Below are 13,240 nucleotides of genomic sequence, written 5' to 3'. Positions count from 1 at the left end.
TAAGGTATCAAGCTAGGAGTTCAAAGGTGGGGGCTTAGGACTTTGGTTCAATCATTGAAGAGGACTCAAATCCAGCTTGAGGTAAGATTTCATTCTTGAATATAAGCAATACTCTGTTTTTCCTTATGGTTTTTCAGTTGAGAATTTGAGGTGTTAGTGGTGGGAATTCATGGAAGTTTTTGTGTAAGTTTGAGTGGGTTTTGATGAGGGTGTGATATAGATGATGATTTGGGGTTGAATTGGATGTTTGAGATTGATTTGGAGGGTTGGTTTTAAGAGAAATCGCAAGGAAGGAGAACCAGAAAGTTTTTGGTCTGTAATTGGCGCAGCAGCGCTAGGCAGGGCAGAGAGCAGGGCTCTCTGACTTGGAAATAGCGTAGCAGCGCCATTTAATAGGGTTGCAGCGCTGGTCCATTTTTCAGCAAGCCTATTTTAGGGCTCGGAATGATCCTTAAGGCTCGGGGTTTGGTTCCTTTGCCCCGTTTAAGCATATTAAGATTCCCGAGAGTGCGGGATGGATCCCGGGAGTGTGGTTTTAGATTATAAACCTTTTTATGATTTATTTTATTGATGGGATTCTATATTTGGTTATGACTAGGTGACCGCTAAAGGATCAAAGGATTGATCGTTCTCAAGGGTCGTTCTTTTACTAGTTCTTGGTCGAATCTGAGGTAAGAAAACCGTACCCTATGTATATGTGACATGCATGATTATTCTTGATGCATGTTGGTTGATTATTAAATGTGACATGCATGGCTATTATTGATGCATGTTGGATTGTTAAATATGATGTATGTGATGCACGAGAAACATGTGATTAGGACATGCTTTGTATACTGAGTATGATATCGTTCAGAGCTTGAGCCTCTGTGTTTGTGCATGGTCTTAATTGTACTAATACATGTTAAGTAAGCATGTTGAATACCTTGTTTATGGATAATGAACATGTGATATATGTTTGGTGGCATGGCTTACTTGTGTATGGCACTGACTTATTAGTCAGAATCGACAATGGTGTCAGATCCGTCTGTGAGGCTGTGACTTATTAGTTAAGTTCACAAAGGGTTGAGCACTGGTCGTGTTTCACTGACCTGAGGGTCAGAAACGGCATGAGCGTCGAGGACGCAGGGCCGAATGAAGATTAGATCTAATCGATATCAGCATTGAATGGCTCTATGGCATTAATGATGGACCGACCCTAAGGTCGATGAACTTAAAAGCGCTTAACTAGTCTAAGACTAGCACTCAGAGCCAGGGCATAGGGCCCCGGTGACTGTCTGTCACATGGCTAGGGAACTGTTGGGGTTTTATGCCCTAATTAAAACCCAAATTCTTTGTAATCTCATTTTATTATCAATAAAAGAATAGAAATCATTTTTTGACTTGGTCAATCACTTTGCTCACATGTTTTATTTTCATGATTATTTGTTTAATATAAACTTTTATTAAATCCCGAGCATATAGCTAATCTTATTTATAGTGACGTAATCACAGTGGAATATAAATATGATTATATGTTCAAAAAAAGTTAGTCCTAAGATTAGTCAGTACACAGGATTTACACTGACTTGCCAATCTACGATATGATCTACTTACACATTACAGTGTTATGTTCTTTCCAGAACATTAGCAAAGTAGATAAGATCGGATGTATTTGTTACATCGGACAGGATCGATATTGACAGTTGATAAGATAAGTAAACATACCGTTATTATCTATTCTAGTCATATCATAAAGTTGACCATAGGTCAATTCAATCTCAATTCTGAGTGGTTAGTATTCTAACTGATTGTATTATTTGAGTTCTTTGACTTGTTCGTTACCAGCTTACCCTACGGACTAGCCCATACTTACATCTTGGGAACTCGGTAGTATAATTGAGTGGGAGTGTTAATCATAGATATGAACATCTATAGCTTTTGATGAAGAAGTGAAATGATGGTTTCCTTTTAGTTTGGTTCAAGGTGTTAAATGATAGAGATCTCATTTTAGTAATTAAATTAGTTTACTGAAATATCATTTACAAGGAACTAAGTGTTTTAAGGATAAAATACAATGAGGGGTAAAACGGTATTTTAGTCTCATCTCATTGTAGACCGTCTATAGAGGATTGAGTGACAATTATGGTTGTAAAAATGGATAATAGCGTATCTATATTTGTTATAGAGCGTTCTATGAATTCAAGAGTGCAATTCCGAGTCTATAGTGGAGTCACGGGGAATTAATAAGTTAGTAAATTTATTTGTTAGATTTATGATAATTTATTGGAGCTTGATTTCATAGGCCCATGGTCCCCATTGTACCTTGGATAAAATCATCTAGATAGTCTCAATTAATTGATTTAATCATCAATTAGAATTATCAAAGTTGACCAGGTCAATTTTGGATAGTTTCACAGAGTTGTGTAATTTTGAGAAGAAAAGAGAAATTATGGCAGATTTATTAATTAAGATAAATTGGTATCTAAATTAATAAATAAATTTAAATCAAGGTTCAAATTATAAATAATTAATTTGATAAAGGATTTAAATAATTATTTAATTAATTAAATCAATAGAAAATAATACAGGCCTTGATTTTAAGTCCAATTGGCTTATAATCAAATGGGAAATTTCACGAGCCTATAGCCCATGATAATTTCGACCTAGGGCTTCAAAATGGCTGTTATTTTATTGATTTTTTAATTAAATTAAATGGCATAATTGAGTCTATAAAAGGAGTGCTTAGAAAGAAGATTTCAGAGACGACAGATAAGTCACAAGTCAGATTTTCCGATAGTTTTATATTCTCTCTAAACACAAGTCCTTTTCTAAGCCTCTTCGTTATCTTCTCTTATTCTCTCTATATCTATCTCATGTGTTGAGAATTGCCCACACTAGTCTAGGTGGTTCTAAGGATACATTGGAAGATCGTGAAGAAAATAGAAGATCGGTTCAGTTTCTTGATAATACTCTGCGATAGAGAGGATACAAGAGTTAGAGAAACTGAAGGAAGGACTCTTTAATTCCGCTGCGTATACTGTAAGTATTCTATTCTTTGTTTCTCTTGAATTCAATTTTAGAAACATGTTTTAGGCTATCTCGTATTAATTTGTTTAATATTAGATATACATGAAAATAAATAAAGATCCTGTATAAGCTTTTATCCAACAGGAACGCTGTTCCATAGTTACGACTCTAGAGTCGGGAGGAAGGTTATGTTGGTGACCAATCACCATGCACCTATCCTGTTGAAGCTAGTGAGATGCTCACTCACTTGTTAAGCCCTGGTGATCCTTTCATCACATGGCTAAAGGGTGTTGTCCCCACATTTGTGACTTTTGTGATAGTCACCTATTTGCTTGGACTGTTGGTCCTGAACAATTAATACAATTACTGTTGATATTATATCATGTTGTATTGTGTTTTTCTTGCTGGGCTTCGGCTCACGGGTGCTTTGTGGTGCAGGTAAAGGCAAGAGAAAGCTGGACCATCCTTGAGTTGGAGAGCTTAGGTGATGACGTGTACATATGCAGCTGCTCGTCCGCCACGGCCGAGGTTTAAAGTGGAACTAGGGTTAAACCCTGTTTTGCTGCAAAGAACGACCTGTTGTAAATATTTTCTTGTAGTAGACTCTTAAATTATAATTTTGGGATCCCAACATATATATAATAAATGTTCTAATGAAACGTTACATCTTAACCAAAATTTTTAGTCCCTAAACCGCTAATCATACTTAGTTACACGATTTAGGCCAAATGACTCGATTAGCGAGTTTAGCACTGTTTACAAGGCACACTGTAACGGTCCTTGAAGTTTAGGGCGTTACAGTACTACTATTGAACTTGACTAGTAAGTCACAACTTCACAGTCAGTTCTGACACCATTGTCGATTCTTGACTAGTAAGTCAGTGCCACACACAAGTAAGCAATGCTACCAGACATATATCATATGTCAAATATCCAAATGTAGGGCATTCAGCATGCTTACTTAATAATTGCTAGCATAATTAAGAACATGCACAAACACAAAGACTCAAGCTCTGATCAATCTCATATTCAACATTCATGGCATGCCCTAACCACATGTTTCTCGTGCATCACATGTATCACATACTGGGTGCAGTTTTCTTACCTCTGGTTCAAGCTAGAAATAACAAATGAACGATCCTTGAGAATGATCGATCCTTTAATCCCTTAGCGGTCACCTAGTCATAACCAAATATGGGATTCCATCAGTAAAATAAATCAATAAAAGTTTCTCGGACCAAGACCTAGCCTCTGGGACACCATATCCCACTAAACCGGGTAGTAGGAACGATCCCGAGGCCCAATGTTTGAGTCCCCAAGCCAAAAACTCAATTTTGGCCAAAAATGCTCTTAAGGTCCGCGACCCTACATTCACCATGCTGCAGCCCGCCTCCCAAACAGAGGCGACAACCTCAAGTTCTTGCACCCTATGCCGCGACATTGCCTCCCAAGCGTCGCGGCATTGCCTGGCCATCAGCGAAAAACCCCTGTTTTCTCCCATCAAAACCTCATTTTTTTCCCTCTTTTAATCCTTCAAAAACTTACTCAAACATCTCCAAATCCAAACCAAGCATTCCCACAACACAATCAACATTCCCCCAACAAAACCCAAGCTTTGAACCGCCAAAAACCACACCAATTACTCAATTCTATAATCAAAGTTCTAACTCAAAACTAACTTCAAAGCAGAGAAAAATTAGAAATTTCATGGCTGAATCTTACCTCAAGCTCAAGATTAAACGCTCTTCAATGGCTGAACACAATCCCAAACCTTCAAGGCTTGATTCCCTAGCTTGAATCCTCAAATAGAACTTCAAAAATTCAAAGGGAAGGAGAATGAGAAGATGAACGGGAGAAGAAACCAGCTGCTCTGTTTTTTCTTAAGCTTCTTACAGCTTCCTATGGCCGATATATATCTTAAGGTCAAAAGACCAAAATGCCCCTAGGTCATATTTATTTTCTTAACAGCCCCAAGGGCAAAATCATCATTTCCCGCCTATCTTGTTAATTATAATTAACTCCCTCCAATTCTCAATACTTCCAATATTCTCAAATGCTAATAAATCATATCCCATTACCCTTTAATTCCCGGCAATGTTCTAATCCTCAAATCATCCCGAGACTCACCCCGAGCCTTGAGATTAACTCCGTTATGACCAGACTGAAAACTTGCATTCCATAATCGTCTCATGTCGAATGGCTCGAACAAATCCACATATAATGTGGTATTATTCATAATTCACCCACATGCATGAAAATACACAATTACGCCCTCAACGAGCCAAATTACCAAAGTGCCCTTATAATTAACAATGGACCCATATGCATGCATTTATCATCATATTATAATATAATTCACATAAACATGCATATAATTATTTAATGGCATAATAAATCAAATATGGCCCTCCCGACCTCCTAATCAAGGTCCTAAACCTCATTAGGAAATTTGGGACATTACAGTTTGTCGGAAGAAGAAGAGAGAGGTGGAGGACTGGCTGGAGGTGAAGAAGAAGGAAGATAGAGGGAGAGAGGGGTATCAAGGAGAGAATGAGGAATTAAAAATATTTCTATTTTAAAAATAAATATAAATAATTTAGTTTTTAAAAATATTCTATACATTTTATTTAATTTATTTTTAAATTATGACTTGGACGAATAAGAGATGGCCATGTGTGTCTATGATGGCAGATAACTGAATAAAACTGACAAGATTGTCAATTTGCCAACAAAATAATGGTTTGCGAGGTTTTCTAACAAAAAATAAAGATAGAGGCTTTAAGTGTAAAAAAATATAAAAATTAAGAGATTTTGTTGCCAACTAATCACTCTTTTTTATATGACGTGTATATTATAGTTATAACATATATCTTATCAATTTTCGAAAAATTCCAAATAATTTAAAGAGCCAACTAAGATTCAAGTTTTTCACATAAAAAAAAATCAACACGTGTGAAACTATTTGAATCCCAAACAAGAAAATAAAATTATACAAAATTTATTTCATTCCGATCAACATTTAAAATCCAAACAAGGATAAACAATAATACACATAAACTAGGTGGCATTATTACAAATATAAAATAATGTCATCAAACATCAAAATTATATTTAAAAGTAATATCATTTGTTTCATCCAATCATGATGGAACACAGCATAGATAAAGCAAAGCTATTCAAAAAGCTTGGAATGAAGACGAGGTGCCACAAAAATCTCAAGTGGAGTAGCTCTCAAGTTAGTCAGGCCAGGACTCTCTGTCATATCAACCTGCTCATTAGGCCACTTCTTACTAACTTCAAAACCATGCAAAAACCTAGCCAGACCCAAATGGACCATGCGCAAAGCCAGTGACACTCCCGGGCACGACCGTCTCCCTCCACCAAACGACACCATCTCAAAGCTCTTCCCTCTCAAATCCACATCCCTATGACTCGTCAGGAATCGCTCTGGCTCGAACTCGTCCGAGTTATCGCCCCACACTCGCTCGTCACGTTGAATTTTCCATGTGTTGACTATCAGTCGTGTTCCCTTGCGCACGTGGTAGCCACACGTGAGAGTACAGTCCTCCTTGGCAGCTCGTAGTAGTAGTGGGCTTGGTGGGTAAAGCCTTAAGGTTTCTTTGATTATGGCCTGGAGAAAGACTAAGTTTTGGATGTCTGATTCGTCCACATTTCTCTCTCGGCCCACTACATGGTCCAACTCTTCTTGGGCTTTCTCGAGCTTGTTTGGGTTGTTGAGAAGTAGAGATAAGGCCCATGTTATAGCTATCATGGTTGTGTCACTTCCAGCTAACATAAGCTTCTACAAAAATAAATACATAAATTAGTTGTATATTATCTTTCGGGAAAAGTTGATAACTACCAATTTTTTAGGAGTAGTTAGCTAAAATTAGACACTAAATATATTTAGTTGAATTTTACTCATTATTATTATGAGACTTCTCAAATTACTCTTATTTGAGCACATGGTTCTAAGTGTTGTTGTAATGTGTATTATATGTGTTATATTATAGTTAAATTGGAAATACATTATAATTGTAACATGTTTAATGAGAAAAAAAAACATGTAATTGAAGAGATATAATGGGTACATTAATTGAAAATTTGGATACTAAAATAAGAATTAAAAATAGTAGGTAAAAATTAAAGTGGAACATTTAAAATGAGTACGGGTCTAATTTTCACTTATCTTTCAGTACTAATTTATCCACTGTATTGGGTCTTGTTCAATTATTGTAGCAAGTTTTATTTTAATATATGTCATTAATATTTATATTGGTTATAATAGAGTCAATGACTCAATAGTCATAAATATTTCTCGGTTCTGGATTTACAAAACATTAATATAATCTTTGCCAACACGACTGATGGTCAGGTATGATCTCTGCCAAGATTTGATTCAGCAAAAAAAAAAAAAAACACATTTCCAGTTCTTTTGCAGAATTTTGAGCTACAATGTTTAGTTTGAGGATTTAACCATAAAGGGTTTGATCTAACATGATAAATTATGGAAAAAATATCAAATTTGCAAAGAATTTATATGACAAAATTAACATGGTATACAGAACTATAGATAAATTTTTTGAAAAGAGATTTTAGTTCTTACCAGACAAGTAGCTTTATTAATGGTATCGGCATCAAAACCATCAACATTGGCGTCATCCAAGATATTGAGCATCACATCCATGAAATCCTTCTCTTCTTTATTTTTTCCTTTCTCACCAAACAATTTTCTCTTCTGTTTATGTTCCTCAAGCCAACCAGTAATCAAGATATCCAATTCTCTAGCAGTTTTCTTCATAGCTTTTTTATAACCATTCAAATCCCACCACCCCAAAAATGGTATAGCATCAGCCAAAACAAAGACACCAAACAAATAAGCAAAATCTCTCATAACTTTTGTACATCTAATAGCCTCCTCTTCACCGAAACCAGGCATAGTACTAGTCTCTCCAAAACACCTCTTCCCACCAATCATTCTCAGAGATATATTGCTTGTTAAATCACTAAACCATCTGTTCATATCAACCAAAACTCGGTTTTCTTCACTACCCTTTTCCAAACACAACTTGTTGTAAAGCTCTCTCGCCCAAGTTTCCACTTCCGAACACCATATGTGCTTAAGCAGGTCTAGTCTTGGGTTCGACAACAATTCAATTGTTGCTATTTTTCTCATTTCACGCCAATAAGCTCCGTAAGGAGCAAAGGCAAACATGGCATAGTCATAGCCGAGCAACTTGGATGCTACTAAGGTTGGTCTTGTGGAGAAAGCCATGTCATGAATGGTGAAACAGTCTCTGGCCATTTCACCACTGTTGACAACTACAACTTTGTGTGAACCAAGCTTTATGGTGAAGAATGGACCGTCTTTGTCTGCCATGGCTCCTAGTGTTTTGTGAATCAGGTTTTTGCTTCCAAAGAGATGGAGGTGGCCTATGATTGGCCATGCCCCGGCGGCCTCAGGGGCACTAATTGGCTGAGAATTAGTGGATGATGATGATGATTTTTTAAGGTGGTAACATATAAAAATAAGAAGCAAAGGAAGGAGGCAAGAGATGACAGTTTGGAGAAAAGGGTCCATTGAGTTGATGGCAAAGAAGATTATTTTGTGTTCAAAATTTCAAGTAGTGATTTCTGGTTTGGACTTTGTGTTAATTAACCTTGTAGAAGATGTGAGAAGGTAGGAGTTTTTCTTTAATCATATATATTCCAAGTTTCATTAGTCCAAGGTGTTAATAATATGTTAAGTTATACTAATATAATACTTCTCTTTGAAAGACTTGTGTCTTGTACAAGTTTAAAAAGTTGGGCTTATAGTTCCAAGTTTGGTTAGAACATAAATTTTTTCTTTTAAAAATGTATAGATGGGTTTAGAACTAATGAGTTCCCACACGTGTGTGCGTGCCTGTTTATTTACTTTTGTTTATATATTTGTAATACGTGTTGGTGAAAATCACGTTTTGATGATCATATATATGCTTACTTTTGTCCAAAATAATCATAAATTGTTATTAGAACGACTTCGACCATTAGGGAATTTTCTTTGTTTTTCAATCACAGTACCATACTCATTTTCCAGTAATTACTCTCTCAAAGACTCCAATAATTGTACTCTAAACTTAGGTTTCAATGTTGTGAACAAAAAATGTTACATTTTCAAAGAAGAAAAAAAATTGCTTTATCTCTATTCGTCCCAAGAGCATTTGTAGCATAAGACTGCATTAAATATTAATACAGAAAAATAAAATTAAACACAGATTTTTGTCTAGACCGATGGTTGATTAATTAGATGTGGCAAAGATGCCTATATAAAAACCAATAAATTATTGGAAAACTTTCTTATAAATTATCTTCTTCTGGAAATTGCTCTTACTAATAAGATATATTTTTTTAAAACAAGTCATATAAACCGCAAACCGTGGTTTGAAATCCAAACTGCATCGCACTAAACCGCAAAAAGTTATGACAGTTTGATGATTCGGTTTAATTGGACCGCTCAACTTTAATGATTTGATCATGATTTTTAACTTTTCAAAACCAATTAAACCGATCCGGACGTGATTCTTTCTAAAAAAATATTCTTTAGAAATAATGTTACAAGAGTTTTAACCATTACAATTGAGTTAATATATAGTCTACCCAATTATCAAATTCAAACAATTTAATTGTTAAGAATATATTTTTAGTAGTATTTAATACGTGCACACGTTTCCAAAACTAAGAAAAGAGAAATGTAAAGTCCCACATTATTTAGAAAGTAAACATTTTTTTTCTTTTTTTTATAAAATGATTCAAAATACGTATACTTATAACAACAAACACTAAGCTTCTTGTAGACTTTTATGGTCTTAAAAGTAAATCTAAAATTATTATTTAAATACAATTTTTTAGTTAATTATTTGATAATAAAAAAAGTTTAAAATTTTAATAATTTATTTATATGGTTATAACCGCACCAAACCGTTTATTTATGGTTTGATTTGATTTTTTATTTTTAATAGTTTAGATTGAATTTTTATTTTGAAAAAATTGCATGAGCGACCGCACAAAACCAAACCATGTACAATTTTTTAAGAAGAAAAATAATAATGGCATAAATCTATGATCTCTGCAATAAATAGGTTAATATAAATATATATTTTTTGAGGAGATATATCACTTTCATTAATAATTCATATAGGTTAAAGTAGTCATATACACAAAGTCAAGAATTTTTGCTCTATTAAAAAATATATTAATGTGTTCATTATTATAAGATATGATCTCTGCCTAGATTTGATTCAATTAAAAAAAAAGCAACAAATTCTTTATTAACACAACACATAGTAGCAAACGATGCCGTTTCCACCATTTGCAATTATTTTGGAAAATTTTGGAGTACCATGATTTTGTTCCATAAAAAAGGTTGATCTAGCTTTATGGGGAAAATCTTGATTCTAAGAACAGGTATTCGACAAAAATTAACCTGGTATAAACATACTAGATAAATAGTTAAAAGAAGTCTTACCAAATTATTGGTAGATAAATATATATATATATATATATATATCTTGATTTTATTAATGGTGTCTTGAACCATAAATGAGATTAACCATATACATAGGTTCCTTGTTACAACAAGACAAGACAATTTAATAACAAGAAAAAAGAAATGTAAGAAAAGATGGCCATAAATTCTTTTTTGGATTGTTCCCCTTTGTGATTTGGTAGCAAGTATTCAAGGTATTTTACTTGCTTTCTTGTATAGTTTGATTTTAGTTTTCGACTATATGACTTTGACATGCATGTCGTGTTATGCCGATTCTATTGGCCTTGTTGCCATATTGATTTGCTATATTGGCTTATCGGAGTGGATATATTGGACTTGGTTTGTATTTCTCTTTTAATGAAATCGTGAATTTGTTCTAAAAAAAAAATAATGATCTCTACCTATCAAAGTCTATATATTAAATGGAGAATATTATTTTGGACCCTTAGATTTTTTTTTTAAAAGAATACATGAACTTTTTTTAAAAAAATAATTTTTTAGACTATGTATTTTGTAAAATAATTATAAATAATCCCCTATAAACTCGATTTATTAGGTCAAGATATTTTTTAATATGTCATTGTAAAGATCAATGCTTATCCTGGTTCTTATTATCGGGATGACTTCTCTCCTTAAGTGAACTAATCACTTTTATGAGGGCTGGTTGAGAGCACAACTTTTTCAACCTTCTTTTACTTAAAATTTGCACGAAGTCTTCGTGAAACCAATCTCGTGGAAACCTCTTTGTCTTGGTTTTCTCAAGATGAATGTAGATACAACAATCAATTTAAAGGAATGACTAAGAGCAACTACAATGTTTGTTGCCAAAGATATGGCTTGTTGACTTTCTCTGACAGGATACTTGATAGATGAGAGCCTCAACATTGGAGAAGAGTCATGGCTTTCAAAATTGAAGGAGATGTTGCCACTGTTAGACAACAGTACTTTCCATTTTTTTTAATTATGCATATATATATAAATATATATAAAATGTAACGTTACATCTTTGTAAAAAAAAAAACGATCCAAATTGTGATCCAAACGTCCCCTGCTCGGTAGATTCAGCTCTTCATCCCCTGGGCGTCTAGGGCTGCGGGTCGGCTGCCCAACCCTATTCTGCCTCGAGCGCTGGGGATTGCCTCGACCAGCCTGAGATGGAGGCTGCTGCTCAGGATCCCTAGGTGGTAGGTGGGACATCATCCTGAGCCACAGGCGGCTACTCCGGCCTTTGAGGGCTTGCTGGCTGGAGCGGAGGGCTAGGATTGGGAGCCCTTTGAGGTGGCGCACTCGGCGGCTGATCTGGCTGAGAGGCTGGCACAGCCTGACTCCTAGCCAATTGGATGGCAGCTTCAAGAGCGGCCATGGCATCCCTCTGTCGACGGTCCATGTCTGCCTGCCGCTCACTCAGCTCCTAGCGCTGGCGTTCTATTTCTCTTTGTTGCAGCACCATTGTCTCCGCAACATTCTCCTAATTGGCCCTCAAATTAGCCAACTCATCCTGCAACACCCCCAGCGTTGCTCTCAACATTTCGGAATCTAACTCTTCCTCTTCAAACTCCAAATGTGGTTCATTCTCAACCACATTTGGGGGAGGAGGTTGGGATGGTGCAGCGCCAGCGGCCTGTCCAGTCTTCTTGGATGTTTTTGCCATTAGATTTTCTTACAGTTTTTTATCAAGCTCTCAATGAAAGCACCAGAATATTGACCCACGATTTGGTCAACGACACGGAGTCAAATATACGATAGAAAATGAGACGACAATTATGAGTTTAATCTAATGGTAAAGAAGAAGACACCAACGATTTATAGTGGTTTGGCCCCAAAGAATGGTAATGACCTACATCCACTTAGTGCTATTATTAATATTGAATCTCAAAGTCGTGATCAAAGAACTAGGGTTCTTGAGTTTCACAAATCTTGGAAGAATTACAATGAAACGATGGATAATCACACTATATATCTCTCTCTCAATATTCAGAAAAAGATTCAGAGATCGAAATCCAAAAGTCCATTCCTTGAACTATTTCATGCATATTTATAGGCTCAAGGAGGGTTACAAGGGCTAATGGGCTTTAACTTTCCTTAATAACCGCATATCAAGATAATAATGAGGAAATATTCAATGCAATTATTATAAGATTACAATCTTAGAAGTAAATAAATCAAGTTATACGACCAGCCTGGTCGTATGTAATAGTTAAGCCAGACGAAGTGATGTGCTTCTGGTCAATATTCGAACAGCACTTCCGCCACGTGTCAACCACATGGGAGAAATCATTGCCACGTCATTAGCAGCCATTTTTCGGGTAAACACTTTTAATAATAATATGATTTTTATTTCAAGGAATGGGAACAATATTTTTCATGCAAAATAAAAGGACGGACTGTACATGCTTAATCCAATTGAAAAATCGATCAATAATTCTGAATTATTTAAAGTAGCTATTCTACAAAGTAACAAAAGACAAAAGGTTTCTAAAGAAAATGACACGTATCTTCGGCACTTAAGATTAGGTCATATTAATCTAGATAAGATAAACCGGTTAACTAAAGATGGACCTTTGAAGGAACTAACAGTTGGAACCCTACCGGTCTGTGAATCCTGTTTAGAAGGAAAAAAAAATACTAAACGACCTTTCACTTCGAAGGGAAATAGAGCCAAAGAACCACTAGAGCTTATACATAGTGATGTATGTGGTCCAA

General features: G+C 35.3%; 1 protein-coding gene across 1 annotated transcript; it reads right to left on the bottom strand.

The window, feature by feature from the left end:
- Positions 1-6,006: 6,006 nt before the first annotated feature.
- On the bottom strand, positions 6,007-8,714 carry LOC133780034 (cytochrome P450 CYP82D47-like). The gene is made up of 2 exons (XM_062219919.1): positions 7,616-8,714; positions 6,007-6,811 (listed from the first exon to the last, which is right to left on the bottom strand). The coding sequence occupies exons 1-2, from the start codon at positions 8,588-8,590 to the stop codon at positions 6,182-6,184; spliced, it is 1,605 nt and encodes a 534-aa protein (XP_062075903.1). The 5' UTR covers positions 8,591-8,714; the 3' UTR covers positions 6,007-6,181.
- Positions 8,715-13,240: the final 4,526 nt, after the last annotated feature.

The sequence above is a fragment of the Humulus lupulus genome, chromosome 1 (assembly GCF_963169125.1).
Source record: "Humulus lupulus chromosome 1, drHumLupu1.1, whole genome shotgun sequence".
In the NCBI taxonomy this organism is placed as follows: Eukaryota; Viridiplantae; Streptophyta; class Magnoliopsida; order Rosales; family Cannabaceae; genus Humulus; species Humulus lupulus.
The sequence above is the reverse complement of the archived record's forward strand: the minus strand, read 5'-3'. Positions and strand labels throughout refer to the sequence as shown.